The 21936-nt window shown below is 43.0% G+C and overlaps 1 protein-coding gene across 1 annotated transcript in view; it reads right to left on the bottom strand.

Moving 5' to 3' along the window:
- LOC126209874 (zinc finger protein 628-like) overlaps positions 1–21936 on the bottom strand; it is a 146709-nt gene that overhangs the window by 72324 nt on the left and 52449 nt on the right. Inside the window, exon 5 of the mRNA XM_049938998.1 lies at positions 12085–12456. Coding sequence (XP_049794955.1) covers positions 12085–12456 — 372 coding nt within the window. The remainder of the gene's footprint in view (positions 1–12084; positions 12457–21936) is intronic.

Raw genomic sequence — 21936 nt, 5'->3', positions numbered from 1 at the left:
AGGTAAAGCAAAAAAGCCCCACTGTTTCAAAGGAAAATAAATGTACAATTTACCTGTCCATTATTTTCCACCAGAAAAGGGCTGCGATGGACTGCACAATATTTCAAACATGGTTCCATAATTGCTTTGTGCCACAAGTGAGAGATCATGTGACATTGAAGGGTCTATCTGCAAGGCCTGTATTGTTAGTGGATGATGCACCATCACATCTGAATGAACTACTTCAGAAATCTGATGACGGGATGCTATTTGTAAAATATTTAGCCCCTAATGTGACAGCCTTAACTCTGCCAACAGATTAGGATGTCATTGCTGCAATGAAGAAAATTTATAGAGGAAATCTGCAACAAAAACTGATTGATGAGGACGACAGTCTTCAAGCATTCTGACTGTGCTAGATGTAATTTATGCAGTGACAAAAGGCGTGGCATAAGATAAAACAATCAAACATAGTCGAGTCATGGAAAACGATTAATCCTAAAACTGATGAAATCAATGACTGATGATGAAGAAGTATGCTCATCAGCAACGTTAGCTGATGTTTGAGAAGTACTTCAGCGAGTGAAACCATTGACAAAGAAAATATTTCTGAATGGTTTGACTTGGACCACACACAGCTGGTTCATGAGATGTTGAGTGACGGTGTGACGGTGCTAATGTTCACTGACTACAGGGGAAATCCGAGGAGGTGACTGACAGTGATGAAGATGACAATATTCTTCCTATTCCAGAAACAGTAATCAGTCATGCATCAGCACTTCGGTGGGCTAAGGGTTACTGGACTACCTGGACCAGCAAGAAGATACTCCCATTTTTGACAAGTTGGTGTTGTGTAAAATTCCTAGTGCGATATGTACAGTAATCAACAAGTTACATCACTGAGACAGAAAATTCAAGCCTATTTTGTTTCAAAGCAGTGTAGTGCAATGCAAAATTGGCTTGCACTCTGTTCTTTTTAGGTACTATATTCTCACACATAATATGATGAAAGAACCAGAGCTCCAAGCCCTAATAGAAAGCACTGAAGCTCAAATAGTTGTACGTACAGAGAGCTGGCTAAAACCAGAGATAAGTTCAGCCAAAATTTTTTCAAACGATCTAACAGTGTTCAGAAAGGATAGATTAAATACAGTTCGTTGTGGAGTATTTATTGCTGTCAGAGGTAGTTTGCCTTGTAGCGAAATTGAAGTAGATAGTTCGTGTGAAATAGTATGGGTAGAGGTTATACCTGACAATTGGAATAAACTATTAATTGGATCATTTTACCGACCCCCCCGACTCAGAAGATAAAGTTGCTGAACAGTTCAAAGAAAACTTGAGTCTCATTTCAAATAAGTACCCCGCTCATACATTTATAGTCGGTGGTGACTGCAATCTAATCTCGATATGCTGGAAAAATTATACGTTTAAAGCCGGCGGCAGGCATAAGACATCATCTGAAATCGTACTGAATGCTTTCTCAGAAAATTTTTTTGAACAATTAGTTCATGAGCCTACTCAAAGCGTAAATGGTTGCCAACGCATACTTGACCTTTTAACAACAAATAATCCTGGACAAATAGTGAGTATTGTGATGAATACAGGGATTAGCGACCACAAGGCAGTTGGTACTAGGCTGAATACCGTAACCCCTACAACCATCAAAAAGAAATGCAAAGTATATCTATTTAAAAAAGCTGATAAAAATTCTCTTAACGCCTTTTTTAAGAGACAGTCTTCGCTCATTCCGATTTGATCATGTAAGTGTAGAAAAGTTGTGGAATGTTTTCAAAGAGATAGTATTGACAGCAATTGAGAGATACATACCACATAAATTAATAAGTGACGGTACTGATCCCCCATGATACACAAAACAGGTCAAATCAGCAATGAAAAAGCATGCCAAATTTAAAAGAACGCAAAATCCCCAAGATTGGCAAAGTTTTACAGAAATTCGAAATATGGCGTGTACTTCAATGCGAGATGCTTTTAATAATTTCCACAACGAAATTCTGTCTTGAAATCTGGCAGAAAACCCAAAGAGATTCTGGTCATACATAAAGCACACCAGTGGCAAGACGCAATCAATACCTTCACTGCGCGATAACAACGGTGAAGTCACTAATGACAGTGCCACTAAAGCAGAGTTATTAAATATGGTTTTCTGAAACTCCTCCACAAAAGAAGACAAAGTAAATATTCCTGAATTCCAATCAAGAACAACTGCCAAGACGAGAAACATAGAAGTAGATATCCTCGGTATAACAAAGCAATTTATCACTTAATAAAGGCAAGGCATCCGGTCCAGATTGTACACTAGTCAGGTTCCTCTCAGAGTATGCTGACATAATAGCTCCATATTTAGCAATTGTATACAACCACTTGCTCACAGAAAGATCCGTACCTAAAGACTGGAAAATTGCTCAAGTCACACCAATATCCAAAAAGGTAGGAGTAATCTGCTGAATTACAGGCCTATATCACTAACATCGATTTGCAGTAGGGTTTTGGAACATATACTGTATTCGAACATTATGAAGTACCTCGAAGAAAACGATTTATTCACACATAGTCAGCACGGATTCAGAAAATGTCGTTCTTGTGAAACACAACTACCTCTTTATACCCATGAAGTAATAAGTGCTATCGACAGAGGATGTCAAACTGATTCCATATTTTAGATTTCCAGAAGGCTTTTGACACTGTTCCTCACAAGCGTCTTCTAACCAAACTGCGTGCCTACGGAGTATTGGCTCAGTTGTGAGACTGGATTCGTGATTTCCTGTCAGAAAGGTCACAGTTCATAGTAATAGACAGAAAGTCATCGAGTAAAACAGAAGTAATATCCGGCATTCCCCTAGGAAGTGTTATAGGCCCTCTTTTGTTCCTGATCTATATTAATGACATAGGAGACAATCTGAGTAGCCATCTTACACTGTTTGCAGACGATGCTCTCATTAACCATCTTGTAAAGTCATCAGATGATCAAAATGACTTGCAAAATGATTTAGATAAGATATCTGTATGGTGCGAAAAGTGGCAATTGACCCTGAATAAAGGGAAGTGTGAAGTTATTCACACGAGTACTAAAAGAAATCAGCTAAATTTCGATTACGCGATAAGTCACACAAATCTGAAGGCTGTAAATTCAGCTAAATACTTACGGATTACAATTACAAATAACCTAAATTGGAACGATCACATAGATAATATTGTGGGTAGAGCAAACCAAAGACTGCAATTCATTGGCAGAACACTTAGAAGGTGCAACAGGTGTACTAAAGAAACTGCTTACACCACACTTGTCTGCCCTATTCTGGAGTATTGCTGTGCGGTGTGGGATCCGCATCAGGTGGGACTGACGGATGACATCGAAAAAGTACAAACAACGGCAACTCATTTCGTATTATCGCGAAATAGGGGAGATAATGTCACAGACATGATACATGAATTGGAGTGGCAATCATTAAAACAAAGGCATTTTTCATTGCGACGGGATCTTCTCATGAAATTTCAATCACCAGTTTTCTCCTCCGATTGCGAAAAAATTCTGTTGGCACCCAACTATATAGCGAGAAATGATCATCACGATAAAATAAGAGAAATCATGGCTCGCACATAAAAATTTAAGTGCTCGTTTTTCCCGCGTGCCGTTCGAGAGTGGAAGGGAAGAGAGACAGCTTGAAGGTAGTTCATTGAACACTCTGCCAGGCACTTTATTGTGAATAGCAGAGTAATCACATAGATGTAGAAGTGCCCATGTCATAACTTTAAATGGTCAATTACCAGATGAAGTTGAGGTCAAAGCTTAATCAACTGTAGTAGAGGGATACCTAAAAATGATCACTTCCCTTTGATGATCATGATGTTTGGTTTGTGGGGCACTCAATTGCGCAGTCATCAGCACCCCACTTCCCTTTGAGGAGGATGCTCAAAAAGCTGAAAATTATATTTCCTTCGCTGTATTACTACAATGAATAAAAAGTAAAACACGATATATTGCCCATGCTGTATCTGCTAAAAAATGTCTGATAATTCAGATAGTAAACATACATTAAAATGTAAATGGTTATAAAATCGGCATTGGGTCAGAAAATGGTGCACTGTCAATGGTGCGGGGTCTCCACTTAACAGATTATGGTGACTGAAACAACATTGCCCAATATGCAGCTGAGCTAAAAGTATCTCCTCATGATAAGATGGATGAGAGGATGTCCAAGCCATTGGGAGGTGTTTAATTTCCTGGAGTTTGTTCCCATATAGAGAAGACCAGTGTTCCTACATAGAGGTCATCTGAAGGGACAAAACAGCTGTAAGGACTTGGTAGTCAGACTGCAGCATTGGCAGCTTCATTACCTGACACTTTGACATGACCAGGGATCCACACAAGCAACACGTTGGCTCCATCATCAGCGAGTGAGTGGAAGCATTCATGGATTTGCTGTACTAAGTGGTGGTACGTGTATATTACACAGCAGCTCTGGAGGGCACTACGGGAATTGGAACATAATAAACAATTGGAGAGCTGTTCAAAGCATTATCGCTACGATCAAATATATATCTCTGCACCAAATTCTGGAACAAAACAATATTCCTACAAGCACCACCATGAGAAATTGGTACGAAAGTGTGTATTTGGTATACTGAAAACAGAAACAAACACTAGCATTTTTTATTAATGTAACTGCTATGCATGCAGTAAAATAGCAAGTGTTTCAGATTCCCATACTGTTGCCAACCTATATTAAATGATAGGAATTTTGCTTTTGCACTGACAGCACCTAACACCATCAACAGAACTAGTAGTGTTATATTGACAAGTTTAATGCAATTGAGTTATTGCTGCAGTATAGAAAACTCCAACTGTATGCACTGTAAACAGTGCACTCTTGGAGGCTTTGAGTTCCAGAGGGTTAGTCAAATAAATGGATTTAATTCAAGGAAATATCCTTTTCAGCTATTGTCACAGATGGCATAATGCAAAAGCCAGCACGAAGAGTCGGAGACAATAATTCTGAGTTAATGGCATTTGCATATGTTATAACAATCTGCTGGAATAAGCAAGATGTGGCAATTAGATATATGGGCTGATGTGGTTGGCTAATACGGTATGAGATGTAATGTGAGGAGCAGTGAGTTCACAATCTTGATCTGGAGGAGGGGGTAGGCTCACTCAGGACTCATGCTGGCAGTGGAACAGTTAGAAAAAAGTAGACAGATTCCAGTATTTCATAAACATAGTGGAAACACATGAATGAAATGACAAGGAAGTCAACGAGACAGGGTGGTGAGCAGCAGCAATACTGAGAGAAGCGTCAGGAGTTCGGTGTAGGATAAAGGTGTCCCAGAAGGGACTGAGGCAACTATATATCGACTTCGCTGTGTGCCTATCCTAACCTACCCCTCTGAAACATGGACAATGGAGAAAAGGTATTTAATACACATAAAAGTGAACAAGGGGAAATTTCACAGTAGCAGAGTCACAGAACATCTACATCTACATCTACATTTATACTCTGCAAGCCACCCAACGGAGTGTGGCGGAGGGCACTTTACGTGCCACGGTCATTACCTCCCTTTTCTGTTCCAGTCGCGTATGGTTCGCGGGAAGAACGACTGTCTGAAAGCCTCCGTACGCGCTAGAATCTCTCTAATTTTACATTCGTGATCTCCTCGGGAGGTATAAGTAGGGGGAAGCAATATATTCGATACCTCATCCAGAAACGCATCCTCTCGAAACGTGGCGAGCAAGCTACACCGCGATGCAGAGCGCCTCTCTTGCAGAGTCTGCCACTTGAGTTTGCTAAACATCTCCATAATGCTATCACGCTTACCAAATAACCCTGTGACAAAACGCGCCACTCTTCTTTGGATCTTCTCTATCTCCTCCGTCAACCCGATCTGGTACGGATCCCACACTGATGAGCAATACTCAAGTATAGGTCGAACGAGTGTTTTGTAAGCCACCTCCTTTGTTGATGGACTACATTTTCTAAGGACTCTCCCAATGAATCTCAACCTGGCACCCGCCTTACCAACAATTAATTTTATATGATCATTCCACTTCAAATCGTTCCGCACGCATACTCCCAGATATTTTACAGAAGTAACTGCTACCAGTGTTTGTTCTGCTATCATATAATCATACAATAAAGGATCCTTCTTTCTATGTATTCGCAATACATTACATTTGTCTATGTTAAGGGTCAGTTGCCATTCCCTGCACCAAGTGCCTATCCACTGCAGATCTTCCTGCATTTCGCTACAATTTTCTAATGCTGCAACTTCTCTGTATACTACAGCATCATCCGTGAAAAGCCGAATGGAACTTCCGACACTATCTACTAGGTCATTTATATATATTGTGAAAAGCAATGGTCCCATAACACTCCCCTGTGGCACGTCAGAGGTTACTTTAACGTCTGTAGACGTCTCCCCATTGATAACAACATGCTGTGTTCTGTTTGCTAAAAACTCTTCAATCCAGCCACACAGCTGCTCTGATATTCCGTAGGCTCTTACTTTGTTTATCAGGCGACAGTGCGGAACTGTATCGAACGCCTTCCGGAAGTCAAGGAAAATAGCATCTACCTGGGAGCCTGTATTTAATATTTTCTGGGTCTCATGAACAAATAAAGCGAGTTGGGTCTCACACGATCGCTGTTTCCGGAATCTATGTTGATTCCTGCAGAGTAGATTCTGGGTTTCCAAAAACGACATGATACGCGAGCAAACAACATGTTCTAAAATTCTACAACAGATCGACGTCAGAGATATAGGTCTATAGTTTTGCGCATCTGCTCGACGACCCTTCTTCAAGACTGGGACTACCTGTGCTCTTTTCCAATTATTTGGAACCTTCCGTTCCTCTAGAGACTTGCGGTAAACGGCTGTTAGAAGGGGGGGCAAGGTCTTTCGCGTACTCTGTGTAGAATCGAATTGGTATCCCGTCAGCTCCAGTGGACTTTCCTCTGTTGAGTGATTCCAGTTGCTTTTCTATTCCTTGGACACTTATTTCAATGTCAGCCATTTTCTCGTTTGTGCGAAGATTTAGAGAAGGAACTGCAGTGCGGTCTTCCTCTGTGAAACAGCTTTGGAAAAAGGTGTTTAGTATTTCAGCTTTACGCGTGTCATCCTCTGTTTCAATGCCATCATCATCCCGGAGTGTCTGGATATGCTGTTTCGAGCCACTTACTGATTTAACGTAAGACCAGAACTTCCTAGGATTTTCTGTCAAGTCAGTACATAGAATTTTACTTTCGAATTCACTGAACGCTTCACGCATAGCCCTCCTTACGCTAACTTTGACATCGTTTAGCTTCTGTTTGTCTGAGAGGTTTTGGCTGCATTTACACTTGGAGTGAAGCTCTCTTTGCTTTCGCAGTAGTTTCCTAACTTTGTTGTTGATCCACGGTGGGTTTTTCCTGTCCCTCACAGTTTTACTCGGCACATACCTGTCTAAAACGCATTTTACAACTGCCTTGAACTTTTTCCATAAACACTCAACATTGTCAGTGTCGGAACAGAAATTTTCGTTTTGATCTGTTAGGTAGTCTGAAATCTGCCTTCTATTACTCTTGCTAAACAAACCTTCCTCCCTTTTTTTATATTCCTATTAACTTCCATATTCAGAGATGCTGCAATGGCCTTGTGATCACTGATTCCCTGTTCTGCACATACAGAGTCGAAAAGTTCGGGCCTGTTTGTTATCAGTAGGTCCAAGATGTTATCTCCACGAGTCGGTTCTCTGTTTAATTGCTCGAGGTAATTTTCGGATAGTGCACTCAGTATAATGTCACTCGATGCTCTGTCCCTATCACCTGTCCTAAACATTTGAGTGTCCCAGTCTGTATCTGGTAAATTGAAATCTCCACCTAGGACTATAACATGCTGAGAAAATTTATGTGAAATGTATTCCAAATTTTCTCTCAGTAGTTCTGCCACTAATGCTGCTGAGTCGGGAGGTCGGTAAAAGGAGCCAACTATTAACCTAGCCCGGTTGTTGAGTGTAACCTCCAACCATAATAATTCACAGGAACTATCCACTTCTACTTCACTACAGGATAAACTACCACTAACAGCGACAAACACGCCACCACCAGTTGCATGCAATCTATCCTTTCTAAACACCGTCTGTGCCTTTGCAAAAATTTCAGCAGAATTTATCTCTGGCTTCAGCCAGCTTTCTGTACCGATAACGATTTCAGCTTCGGTGCTTTCTATCAGCACTTGAAGTTCCGGTACTTTACCAATGCAGCTTCGACAGTTTACAATTACAATACCGATTGCTGCGTGGCCCCCACATGTCCTGACTTTGCCCCGCACCCTTTGAGGTTGCTGCCCTGTCTGTACTTGCCCGAGGCCATCTAACCTAAAAAACCTCCCAGTCCACGCCACACAACCCCTGCTACCCGTGTAGCCGCTTGCTGCGTGTAGTGGACTCCTGACCTATCCAGCGGAACCCGAAACCCCACCACCCTATGGCGCAAGTCGAGGAATCTGCAGCCCACACGGTCGCAGAACCGTCTCAGCCTCTGATTCAGACCCTCCACTCGGCTCTGTACCAAAGGTCCGCAGTCAGTCTTGTCGACAATGCTGCAGATGGTGAGCTCTGCTTTCATCCCGCTAGCGAGACTGGCAGTCTTCACCAAATCAGATAGCCGCCGGAAGCCAGAGAGGATTTCCTCCGATCCATAGTGACACACATCAATGGTGCCAACATGAGCGACCACCTGCAGATGGGTGCACCCTGTACCCTTCATGGCATCCGGAAGGACCCTTTCCACATCTGGAAAGACTCCCTCCGGTATGCACACGGTATGCACATTGGTTTTCTTCCCCTCTCTTGCTGCCATATCCCTAAGGGGCCCCATTACGCGCCTGACGTTGGAGCTCCCAACTACCAGTAAGCCCACCCTCTGCGACCGCCCGGATCTTGCAGACTGAGGGGCAACCTCTGGAACAGGACAAGCAGCCATGTCCGGCTGAAGATCAGTGTCAGCCTGAGACAGAGCCTGAAACCGGTTCGTCAGACAAACTGGAGAGGCCTTCCGTTCAGCCCTCCAGAATGTCTTTTGCCCCCTGCCACACCTCGAGACGACCTCCCACTCTACCACAAGTGAGGGATCAGCCTCAATGTGGGCAGTATCCCGGGCAGCCACAGTCGTAGTCCGATCGGGGGATGCGTGGGACGAGCTGGTCGTCCCCGACAAACCCCCATCCGGACCCCCACAGTGATGCCCATTGGCAACAGCCTCAAGCTGTGTGACCGAAGCCAACACTGCCTGAAGCTGGGAGCGAAGGGATGCCAACTCAGCCTGCATCCGAACACAGCAGTTGCAGTCCCTATCCATGCTAAAAACTGTCGTGCAAAGAACGTCTGAACTAATCTACAGAGAGCACAAACAATTCGACACAAAATTTAAACGGTTATTAAAATACAAGATTGCCTAGTAAATGCAGTAATGCTGCTACTTGCACACTGCTGACACACTGCTCGGCGGCGGTAGGAGACTACGCAATTTTACACTATTCAGGTACTAAAACGCGATGCTACAACTCTCAAATACTACAATACGCCCGAAATTTATGAATTAAACAACGCAAATACCAAAAACACGCAAATAAATTTAGAATTAAACTATGTAACAAATAAGTGAGCTAAGAGTATACGACTTGCCGCTGCAGCTGCTTATCCAACGGCGGCAGGTCTGTTTGTTATCAGTAGGTCCAAGATGTTATCTCCACGAGTCGGTTCTCTGTTTAATTGCTCGAGGTAATTTTCGGATAGTGCACTCAGTATAATGTCACTCGATGCTCTGTCCCTACCACCCGTCCTAAACATTTGAGTGTCTCAGTCTATATCTGGTAAATCCACGTCGATAGCACTCGACACTTCATGTCAGTAAAGAGCTCGTTATGCTTCACAAGAACAATGCTTGCTAAATCCTTGTTGACTGTGTGCCAAGAGACCATTCACTTCGAGGCAGGGATAGGCAGAATAAAAACTGAAATGATCAGGGAGACGGTAAACGATGTACTCTAACAGGATCAGATAATCAGCAAGGAGAGAGGCTTTCATGTGAAGAAGACCCAGTAAGTGCACGCAATCTGTTCCCGATGACAATGAAGTCAAATAAAGTAAAAGCTGTGACAAAGGCCGTTAAGCAAACAGAAATATATTTGCTCTACTTTCATAAATAGTTTTGGGAGTAAAAGCGGCAACACGCAAACAGTCAAGGTTCCGAGTATGTCGAAAGGCACACAGAGAAGATTATCATACACGGATTCCACTGTGATTTCTACACAGTCTTTTATGTGGGCATGATCACAGACTGGCCATCCAACCAAATAAACTGCCACTGCAAACTGTGGCAGAGAGCAGAGTTGACCTGCCGTGGCGATAGACTCTTCCGAATGCAATGAGTTCAATTTCGGTGGCCACTTCAGTTTGTGCAGCCCAGATACTTGCACACACCAATGCCTTCTCTGAACTATGTACAGAGGAGTTGTCTTCACAGCACATCCTTCAATCCCACAATCCAACCGGCCTCTTCTTCCGACTAGGGATGGCAGTTATTGCTGAAAACAACCAGTTTTCGGTTATACTGATTTCCACACCAGTCTAACCTATAAAAACTGCTCAAAATAAGCAGTTTCTGAAATAATGGATTTTCAGTTTTTTATTCGTATTATTTCCTGCAATAAAAGTAGGAGGTAAACAAAGATTGAATTATATGGAGGGGGGAGGGGGTAGAACAGTATTCTCCTAGCGATTCTAATTTTTTGAAACTCTGTTCAAAAACCATGTTGTAATTGGGGATCATACCACTACTTGGGTATCTCGATTAGTCGGTGTTAAAGGGTGAAAACTCAGGTTGCAGAACTATTTTTCATGTTAATTTGTCCATTTTCAAAGGCTGCAAGATAATAGAGGTATCCAGAATGAGATTTTCACTCTGCAGCGGAGTGTGCACTGATATGAAACTTCCTGGCAGATTAAAACTGTGTGCCCGACCGAGACTCGAACTCGGGACCTTTGCCTTTCGCGGGCAAGTGCTCTACCAACTGAGCTACCGAAGCACGACTCACGCCCGGTACTCACAGCTTTACTTCTGCCAGTACCTCATCTCCTACCTTCCAAACTTTACAGAAGCTCTCCTGCGAACCTTGCAGAACTAGCACTCCTGAAAGAAAGGATAGAGCACTTGCCCGCGAAAGGCAAAGGTCCCGAGTTCGAGTCTCGGTCGGGCACACAGTTTTAATCTGCCAGGAAGTTTCATAATAGAGGTATATTATGTCGCTCAGGTTGTTTCCTAAATCGTTTATATAGATACAGAACAGCAGAGAGCCTATAACACTACCTTGGGGAACGCCCGGAATCACTCCTGTTTTACAGATGACATACTATTAATTACTACGACCTGTGACCTCTCTAACAGGAAATTATCAATCCAGTCATATAACTGAGCCAATATTCCATAAACACACAATTTGATTGCAACTAGCTTGTGAGGTATGGCGTCAAAAGACTTCTCAAAATCTAGAAATACGGAATCAATTTGAAATCCCACGTAGATAGCACTCAACACTTCATGTCAGTAAAGAGCTCGTTATGCTTCACAAGAACAATGCTTGCTAAATTCTTGTTGACTGTGTGCCAAGAGACCATTCACTTCGAGGTAATTCATAATTTTTAAACAGTATTTACGTTCCAAAACCACGCTGCATAATATCAACATCAATTTAGTGGATTACTCCTATTGCCTTTCTGTAATACTGGTGTGACTTTTGCAACTTTCCAGTCTTTGGATACAGCTCTTCCATTGAGCGAGCAGTTGTATACGGCATAAGTGAGGAGCTATTGCACCGGCATACATTGAAAGTAACCAAATTGGCATTCAATACACTTCACTCCCTCGCCTCAGAAAGGTGGATTCATCTGAAAAGAGCAACATTTTTAAGCTTCCTTTACATGCTTGTCAGCAATTAGACACCTGAACAATTTCACAAGTCATTAACTTCACTACTCCATAAGCTATTTGTAATCCGGCACGGACTTTCACTTAGTGTATCTGCATCACTTTCAGTACACAACAGACTCACCTGGGCGGCCGCACGTGCTTCCCCTCATTCTCGTGAGCGAAGTACAGGTGACGGGCGTAGTGGCTGTAGCGGGCGAAGCGCTGCTGGCAGACGGGGCAGCAGTACGGCCGGTCATCGGCTCCGCCGCCACCGCCACGCAGGAGGTTCTCTAGACTGAAGGTGCCGGGGGCGGAGTCCGGCACGGGAGGTGTCGAGAACCGGTGGGGTGGCACTGCTACCGGTACGGGAGGTGCAGTCCGGGACGGGCGGGGAGGGGGCGCGGCACCCGCAGAGAGAGGGACGGCGAGCCCGCCCCAGGGACCGAGCGCGACAGACGGAGGTCGCAGGTCTCCGGGATGCCGTGAGGTCTCCGGCCCGATCAGAGCACTGAACCTGCGAGCACCCGCACTGGTTAGAAGGCAGTCTTCCGATGTAGCTACACGAATATGAACAGGGACTCGCCACAAAAACACAAGGCAATTGCTTTGAATTAAGAGTTACAGTCATCAGCTTTAGGACGAACTAATGCAGTTATGTGTGCTACATTTGAAAACGACAGGCCCACTTTCAGGATTCTGACAGATCCAAATCCTCACCCAGATCATTGCATTTAAATCCCAAATAGCATCCAGAAGAGTTTTAAATTGTCTTGAGTATTAATAAACCCCTTCAGCTATATTTAGTCCTTTATTTGTAGATCACTACCAGTTTCATGGCACTAAAAGACACACCCTTGGGTGCACATATAACAAAAACATTAAAGCTCAGAACTTTGTATCTGATATTCATAGCTCGTCAGAACACAACAATTCTACAAAGCGGTACATCATTGAATAAAAACAGTCACATTCCATACCAATATGGTGGATGGGTCTGCTTCTTCGGTCTGTATGCAATCACGTATAGATACGAGAAACAGTTGTATCCACAGTATTGGACTGGAATCTGGCCGTTCTTATTCAATGACGTATCGCCTTTTAGCAGTGTTTTGTTCTGACAGACAACGAATGTTTGGTACAAAGTTCCAAGATTGGTACTTTGGCTGAATTTTGTAATCACTGAAATAACATCACATACACTCTCAATCTGTGAAGTTACATTTCCTTTCCTCCTTCCCTTCTGGGTGCTTCACTTTTTTTTTGTCAGACAGTGTATAATTAAGTACCATCTGAAAAATATGGACAAATATCCAGTCAAATCTAGGTAACATTTCAAAGTGTTGCAAAAACTGGTAGATAGTTTTAAATGTTTGGAGTTGAAAATTGTGCACTTGCCAAAATGCTCACTCTCAGTGCGTCCCAACTAAAGTGTAAATATATGTAGAGGTATGAAATGGATAGAACACAGAAGCTGAGTCATAGGGAAAGCAGGTGACAGATTTCAGTCAATTTGTAGGATACTGATGTCCCCTAATACTGACAAAGTGTGACCCGTACCGTATTCAGTTACGACTAACTGGCAAATACTGAATGTATACAAAGAAGGGTAATACAAATGGTCACAGTGAGTATGAGTGGGAGGAGGAGATCATCACAAAATGCTGAAAAATGGGACACTGAAAGATAAGATGCCAACTGTCCCACAAAAGCCTCGTTGCAAAGTTTCGAGAATCAGTATCGAGTGAAAAGTTGGGAATACAAGTATAGTATAGCATCGTGCATACTGCTCACACGAGCACCTCAAAGACTAATTACAGCAAACCCCTGAGGCATTTTAGCTCTCATTCTTTCTCACGCTCCGTATGATGTACCCTATGCAATGCACTTCACATTGATCTACGTACTGTGGGTGCAGACGCAGAAGCAAAGTGTCGATCATATGTTGAGCCTCGTGCCCTTCTTACACAGATGGGTTCTGCAGTAGGAAACACTTCTCTTATTATATTACATGCTTTGTTACTCAGCAGTTTGACTTCTGTGCTCATCAAACCAAAGAATTTTCGAGGGAATGGAATGTCAGGAGCCTAATTTGGGATTAAACTCATAAAATAACGGAGAAGAATCACTTTAAATGGCTTGCAGTTAATATTACGCAGTTCACTTTATTTGTCTATGACGTCAAGATTTCATTACTGTTGTCTGAGCTGCTTCCAGAAGACAGAACTACAGGTGGCTGCTCACACATGGTGGGTAGCCAGCACAGTCGACATACTGAGGCCTCTGAGAAATTGGATGGAGAATGATTTATTACAATAAATGTACTCGCTTATTACATACTGCAGACAGTATTATTATTCTGTCCTCTATCAGGATAGCGACATTTGCTTGTTATTTCCTCCGTAATGGCTCAGTATATCAGATAAGTTATTAAAAGAAGGAACTTGAAAGAGTTTTTCGTAGCGATTCGAATTTCAAATTTGATGCAAGATAAAAACAAGTTTAAAGAAGAGTACAGATAAATTATACGTTTCTAGAACTGAATTCAGGAGGTCTGATTAGATATCTGGCATAATACCAGAACATCAGGTCATGCATAGCCTCTGGAGAAGTAGGAAGGACTCTGACAGTTGACATTAGGTTATTACAACTCTAAAGAAAATTACGTGGAAACCTTTGACTTCTTCTCTGTGTTTATCTGGTCTATAAAAAATATCTCAACAGCAACTCCATACCAAACACTTTGTTTATGTACGCGCTCTCACACTATTTCCAGTGAGAATTTTGATTCTACATATATATGATCTATATGGTAATGCAACCATTCACTGATGGACCCTCGTCTTTGAGTAACTGATGATAATTTTTAAAATTTTGCATGATGCTCTACAGCTTTGAAAAAGAAATGTTAAGCAGACTGGCTGCACAGAGTAATGGTTAAGGTATAGTCCACAAATACAAAGGTTTGTGGGTTCAAATATCACCAAATTATTTGAACTTTTTTATTTTTTAAACTTCATCAAAATGACTGGGTGTTGTTTTTAATCAATTAATTGGGTCAAATGTGATTTTTCAAATTTATATTCCTTTGTCACATCATTTCAATCATCATATCAACTTTTTTCAAACTGCTCTCATTTTTTCTTCCTATCATCCTTTTTTTCCTCTTGACGTCTCTGTGCATGCAATTTTAATTACCTTTATGTATTAACTTCGATTTAATTTCTTCGATTTTATCATTCTATATTTTTGTCTTTGACATTGTACTCATTATTTCCGTTATTAATTTTGCTTGAATTTCATTTTATTTATAACTTCCTTTTTTGTTTAAGTCTTCATCTGCATTACTTTGTCCACTGTGGAATGAGAATTAATGTTTTAATTTGGTATGATGTTAAGCATAAAAAATGTACTTGTTGTAATGAAAAATACATTTTTCACAGTTATGCACAGTCAGTACAAATACACTAATGGCCATTAAAATTGCTACACCACAAAGATGATGTGCTACGGACGCGAAAGTTAACCGACAGGAAGAAGATGCTGTGATATGCAAATGATTAGCTTTTCAGAGCATTCACACAAGGTTGGCACCAGTGGCGACACCTACAATGTGCTGACATGAGGAAAGTTTCCAACCGATTTCTCATACACAAACAGCAGTTGACAGGCGTTGCCTGGTGAAACGTTGTTGTAATGCCTCATGTAAGGAGGAAAAATGCTTTTCCGACTTTGATAAAGGTCGGACTGTAGCCTATCGTGATTGCAGTTTATCGTATTGCGACATTGCTGCTCACATTGGTCGAGATCCAATGACTGTTAGCAGATTATGGAATCGGTGGGTTCAGGAGTTTAATGCGGAATGCCGTGTTGGATCCCAACGGCCTCGTATCACTAACAATTGAGATGACAGGCATCTTATCCACATGGCTGTAACAGATCGTGCAGCCACGTCTCGATCCCTGAGTCAACAGATGAGGACGTTTGTAAGACAGCAACCATCTGCACGAACAGTTCGATGACATTTGCAGCAGCATGGACTATCAGCTCGGAGACCACAGCTGCTGTTACCATTGACGCTGCATCACAGACAGGAGCGTCAGCGATGGTGTACCCAACGATGAACCTGGGTGCACGAATGACAAAACGTCATATTTTGGATGAATCCAGGTTCTGTTTACAGCATCATGGTGGTCGCATCCGTGTTTGAAGACATCGCAGTGAACGCACATTGCAAGAGTGTATTTGTCATCGCCGTACTGGCGTATCACCCAGCGTGATGGTATGGGGTGCCATTGGTTACACGTCTCGGTCACCTCTTGTTCGCATTGACGGCACTTTGAACAGTGAACGTTAAATTTCTGATGTGTTACGACCCGTGGCTCTACCCTTCATTCAATCCCTGCGAAACCCTACATTTCAGCAGGATAGTGCATGACCGCATGTTGCAGGTCCTGTACCGGCCTTTCTGGATACAGAAAATGTTCGACTGCTGCCCTGGCCAGCACGTTCTCCAGATCTCTCACCAATTGAAAACGTCTGGTCAATGGTGGCCGAGCAACTGGCTCGTCACAATACCCATTCACTACGCTTGATGAACTGTGGTATTATGTTGAAGCTGCATGGGCAGCTGTACCTGTACATGCCATCCAAGCTCTGTTTGACTCAATGCCCACGCATATCGAGGCCGTTATTACGGCCAGAGGTGGTTGTTCTGGGTACTGATTTCTCAGGATCTATGCACCCAAATTGCGTGAAAACGTAATCACATGTCAGTTGTAGTATAATATATTCGTTCAATGAATACTCGTTTCTCATTTGCATTTCTTCTTGGTGTAGCAATTTTAATGGCCAGTAGTGTAGATAATTTCGTCTTTGGTTTTTTTTAACTGATACATCGGCAATTTCAAAAGTTTAAATATTATGATTGATAAATGAAAATAATTAAATTCATACGCACAAGGATTCTGTGGAAAATGAACGATACGTAGAAAAAAATGAGAGCAATTTGGAACTTAATATGTTGGTTAAAGTGATGTGATAAAGGAATAGATAAAAAAATTACATTTAACTCAATTAGTGGAATAAAAATAATAACAAAAGGTGTTCCAATAAAAATCTAAAAATAAAAAATTTTGGAGCATGTGACAAGATTCGAACACGCAACCTCTTGCATTGTTATGTTGTGCAACCTGTCTGTTAAATGTTCCTTTTTTTAAAGCCGAGGAGCATCACAAAACATTCTGAATTTTTTTTCCCTTTGATTACTCGGAAATGAAGTCCCACCAGGACAAGATACTTGGGATCTTGGCCTACATTATTGTATAGAGGATTTCAAAAAGTTGATCCCACTGCTGGGGACCTCTCCTTGTAAGTCAAAAGAGCATCTCCAGACATAAGGCGCTCATACCAATGTGTTAGTGCAACACTGGCCAACCAAAACATTACGACTGCTGCCCACCAAAAGATAGAATGCCGCCTGGTGGTGCTGCGGACACACAACATGGTAAGAGTAGTACGTAAGCAGTCCAGATACGAACAGTTCTAGCAATGACACAGGCCACAAGTGGGGAAATACAGTGCTACGAGAGACTTTGGCAGCGGGCAGATTGTTATGGCCCACAACATGGGAACGAGCATCTCAGAAATTGTGAAACCAGTCATCTGTTGTCGTATTACTTCCGCGAGCATCTATGGAAACTGGTTGAAGGATTGTGAAACCATAACAGACAGAGTGTCTGACATCCATCCCTTGTCATAGAATGTGAAAGCTGGAGGCTAATCTGCTCAAGAAAGCAGGATAGGCTGTGATTTGTGGCAGATCTGATGACAGAGTACGGTGCCGGTGCAGCCACGAGTGTTTCAGCGCACACCGTCGAATGTGGAGTCCTGCAGCAGGCGACTCCCTACGCATTCCCAAGCCAACTCTACGACATAATTCCCTAGGATTGAAGTTGGTATGGGATCGTCAAGATTGGGCCACGAATCAATTGAAACTTGTTGCCCAGTCAGACGAAACGGGTTTCTCATTACACCAGGTCAATGGTTGTGTCTGGATATGCTATCATCCATGCAAACTGCTCCTCGAAACGTACACAGTGGCACAGGTGCAAATCAGTGTGGCCAGTAGTATTCTGTAGGGACATCCACCAGGGCTTCCACAGGATGTTACATAGTAACTGACTGAACCATGGCATCTGCAGGCTACACACACATCCCTTTGAGCTCAATATCTTCCCTAAAGGTGGCAGCAGCTTCCTACAGAATAACTGTCTGTGTCGCAAGGTCGGAATTGTGTAATGGTAGTCAGAGGAGGGTGATACTGAACCTGTATCAATGACTCTACTACCAAATTTGCCACACATCGGGCATTTTCAGGTGCTGGTTCCACTCCCACAAAGCACTGGCCTGTAACTTACGGGTACTGCACGACACAAGCACAGATATTGACTTGTTGAATGTTGCATCCCAAAGGCAGACCGGTAAGCTGTTAAGCAGTTGATCACAATGTTTTGGCCCATCAATGTATTTCAACAAATTGCAGAACTCCAAAGAAAAACAATTGATTCCAATTAGCATATTCAAACTTCCCTTTCTAACAATTTAGAAATGATTTGACATACCATAACTATTCATTGCTAATTAAGTAAAGCAGTTCTTTTGGGGATATAGAAACGCCATTACAATTTTACAGCCATGAATTAGAAACAAAAAGTGACAGGACAACACATTCACCAATTTAGTCACAGTCTTTTTACATGCAGAAAACAATGGGCAAATTGCATGCAAAAGCTCCTCCTATAGCTTAAGCTATATCAAAAATCTTATCTGCTATTTTATTACACACATTCACAATGTGACATCAACAAAACTACAAAGGGAATGTAAACACAAGACGAAAACTACTACACTACTGTCAATGCAGACTCGACGTGAATTCAACCGTGCACTTCACGATGCAAGTCAATAAATAATAAGCTCACCATGCACAAGACTGATTACCTGGCATGTCAGAGCTGACCCCGACAGTGTCTGCAGATAACACTCCAGCATACAATGTGGAACGACGTCAAATGAGATGTCACAGAATGTGGAAACAGAAGCTCACCCAAAGGGGTCACTCAGAACAGTGCCAAGTGTAACAGCAAGTTGCTGGAACAGAGCATTGTCTTCATGTGTACAGAAGACTGTCTAGTGAGAGATGAATTTCACTAGTCTACCACTGCATGCTTTCATAGCAGCTTCAACAGCCTGGATGATATATTGAAGTAGAGCCAAAAGACAATCATAAGACATCGTGGCTACAGGTGTAGCTACAAATCTCTTCACTGCGCAGAGATTGGGGGTTAAAAGGTACCGACAAGTGGGTTGCCTTAAGACTAAAAGCGCACGGTGTCACGCAGCATGAGAGAGAGTATTTCTTCAGCACGCAAATGGTGCAAAGCTTCCCATTCTTCCCAAAGTCTGTCCAGTCTTCAGAAGGGGGTGCAGGTGACGAATAGTGAGAGTCTGAGCAGGTTGTACATCATTTTCTGTGGATGTTCTAACTGTGGGGAAATGGGAGTTCCAGCAGAGGGGAGTCCGAAGACAGGTTTCATGATGCTCTTGACAATAGTTTATCCCATGTGGATGTCTTTGCCTCTGTGTCACTACTGTTATTTACATTCAGTTCAACTTACTTACTGCTGAACTAACTTACTGTCTCCCCCTACGTTTGGCACACTTACCCCTCCCCACCCTCCCACTTCCTCTCCTCTCCCTCCTGGCCGACACTTCGCTCAACTACTGAAAGTACCATCATTTTAACGAAAACTGTGGCATTGGCAGAACAGTAAGAGTTATTGTGGATCTCAAGTGCTAAACTGAGTTATCACACTGAAACTGCAATAAGAAGGGTACCCTAAAGAGTCACCTCGAAAAACTTAAGTTACATAGTAAATTCTGCCCATCACCTTCAGGCAATGACAATTGTACAAAATTGTTAAGGCTTTTGTGGCCACTTGTTGACAAACTGCCTATTGGCTTCTGTCTCGGGTCCTTCGGCCGACGTTCATCTAATGATTTTTCTGACGTTTCACCAGCACAAGTGGCTGGCATTGTCAAAGCTTCACTCTCCATTGCCGGTGGTGAACTGGAGCCAAGCTCGCGGGCGCAGACTATACGTACCTGGCGCGCCATCGTCCGAGGGCTTCTCCGCGGTCATTTCCGGTGCAGATCTCCTCATGCTACCTGCAACAGTCGTTCGCTGCAGTACGGGAAGCCAGGATCGGTTTACCTTAAGGCTTTCCTCTTTCTTGTTCAAACTGTTCGCGTGTTTTTGTATTCCTACAGCTTCTCTGAACAAGCGCGTGTGACAGTGCTTCTCTACAGCCAGAACTTCCGTCACAGCGAATTTTATTACGTGGTCGGTCTCATTCAGTGCGTGCTCTGCCACGGCCAATTTCTCCACCTGCCCCAACCTGCAATGTCGCTTATGCTCTTTGATCCTGGTGTTAATGGATCGTCCAGTCATTCCGACATAAACTTTTCCGCATGTGCATGGTATACGGTATATTCCCGACATTGCAAGTGGGTCTCTTTTCTCCTTCGCCGATCTAAGACACTCTTTGATCTTCCTTGTCGGTTTGAAAATCGTCTTTACACCATGTTTGCGCAATATACGGCCGATTCTGTCCGTCACTCTGGGAATGTGTGGCAGAAAGGCCGTACCTGACATTTCTTTTTCTGGTTCCTTACTTCGCCGAGTGTTTGGCTCTGTTACACTTCTAATATAATTTGTGGAGTACCCATCGCTCCTCAGGACAGTTTCCAGATGTTGCATTTCTCATTTGAGGTGTTGCGGCTCACATATTCCTCCTGCTCTCCTTATGAGCGTACTAATCATGCCTCTTTTCTGGCTCAGGTGGTGGTTTGACAGTTTGTGCAGGTATCGGTCCGTGTGTGTCGGTTTTCGATACACGCTGTGTCCCAGGTTTTCGCCGTCCCTTGTGACCAGCACATCTAGAAATGGCAGTTTCTTGTCCTTTTCTACTTCCATGGTAAATGTTATGTTGGCATGGAGGCTGTTCAAGTGTCTTAGGAAGTCACCGAGCCGTTCTTCACCATGGCTCCACACCACGAAAGTATCATCGACATACCTGTACCACACATTAGGTTTGCAAGTCGCCGAGTCCAGTGCCTGTGCTTCGAATTGTTCCATGAAGAAGTTTATCCATCACTGGACTGAGAGGACTACCCATGGCGACGCCTTCCAGCAGTTCGTAGAAATTGCCATTACGCGTGAAATAGCTCGTGGTGAAACATGCATGGAAGAGCTTTCTGATTTCTTGCGGGAAAATGGAACCGATGTGCTCCAGAGTGTCACTGAGTGGAACTTTCGTAAATAACGAAACAACATCAAAGCTGACCAGGATGTCGTTTGGTGCAAGTTTCAGTTTCTTCAGCTTCTCAATGAAATGTCCCGAGTCCTTAATGTATGTGTCGGTCTTCCCCACATGTGGCTGGAGCAGAGATGCCAAGTGTTTTGCCAGTTTATATGTCGGTGATCCAGGAGCGCTAACAATCGGTCTCAGTGGAACGCTGTTCTTATGGATCTTGGGTAACCCATACAGGCTAGGTGGTAGGGCTTCTGTGTTGCGCAGGTTTCTCTATATGTCCACCAGCAGAGAAGACGCCTTGATTAATCAATTCGTATTCCGTGTGATACGCTGCGTCGGATCTGCGCTTAGTTTTCGGTACATCGTCGGATCTAATAGGTCTCGGATCTTTTGCTCATAATCTTCGGTCTTCATTACGACGGTCGCATTCCCCTTATCAGCAGGCAGTACCAATATACTCTTTGTCGGCGTGGAGATTCTTAATGGCTTGTACCTCTTCTTTCTTCAGGTTGCAAGCTGGTGGTTTTGCTCGGCGCAGTATCCTGGATGTTTCAGTGCGTATTTCCTCTGCCCTTTCACAAGGAAGGGTTGGAATGGCTGCTTCAGTGTTGGCAATGATG

Source organism: Schistocerca nitens, chromosome 10, assembly GCF_023898315.1.
Source record: "Schistocerca nitens isolate TAMUIC-IGC-003100 chromosome 10, iqSchNite1.1, whole genome shotgun sequence".
Classification (NCBI taxonomy): Eukaryota; Metazoa; Arthropoda; class Insecta; order Orthoptera; family Acrididae; genus Schistocerca; species Schistocerca nitens.
The sequence above is the reverse complement of the archived record's forward strand: the minus strand, read 5'-3'. Positions and strand labels throughout refer to the sequence as shown.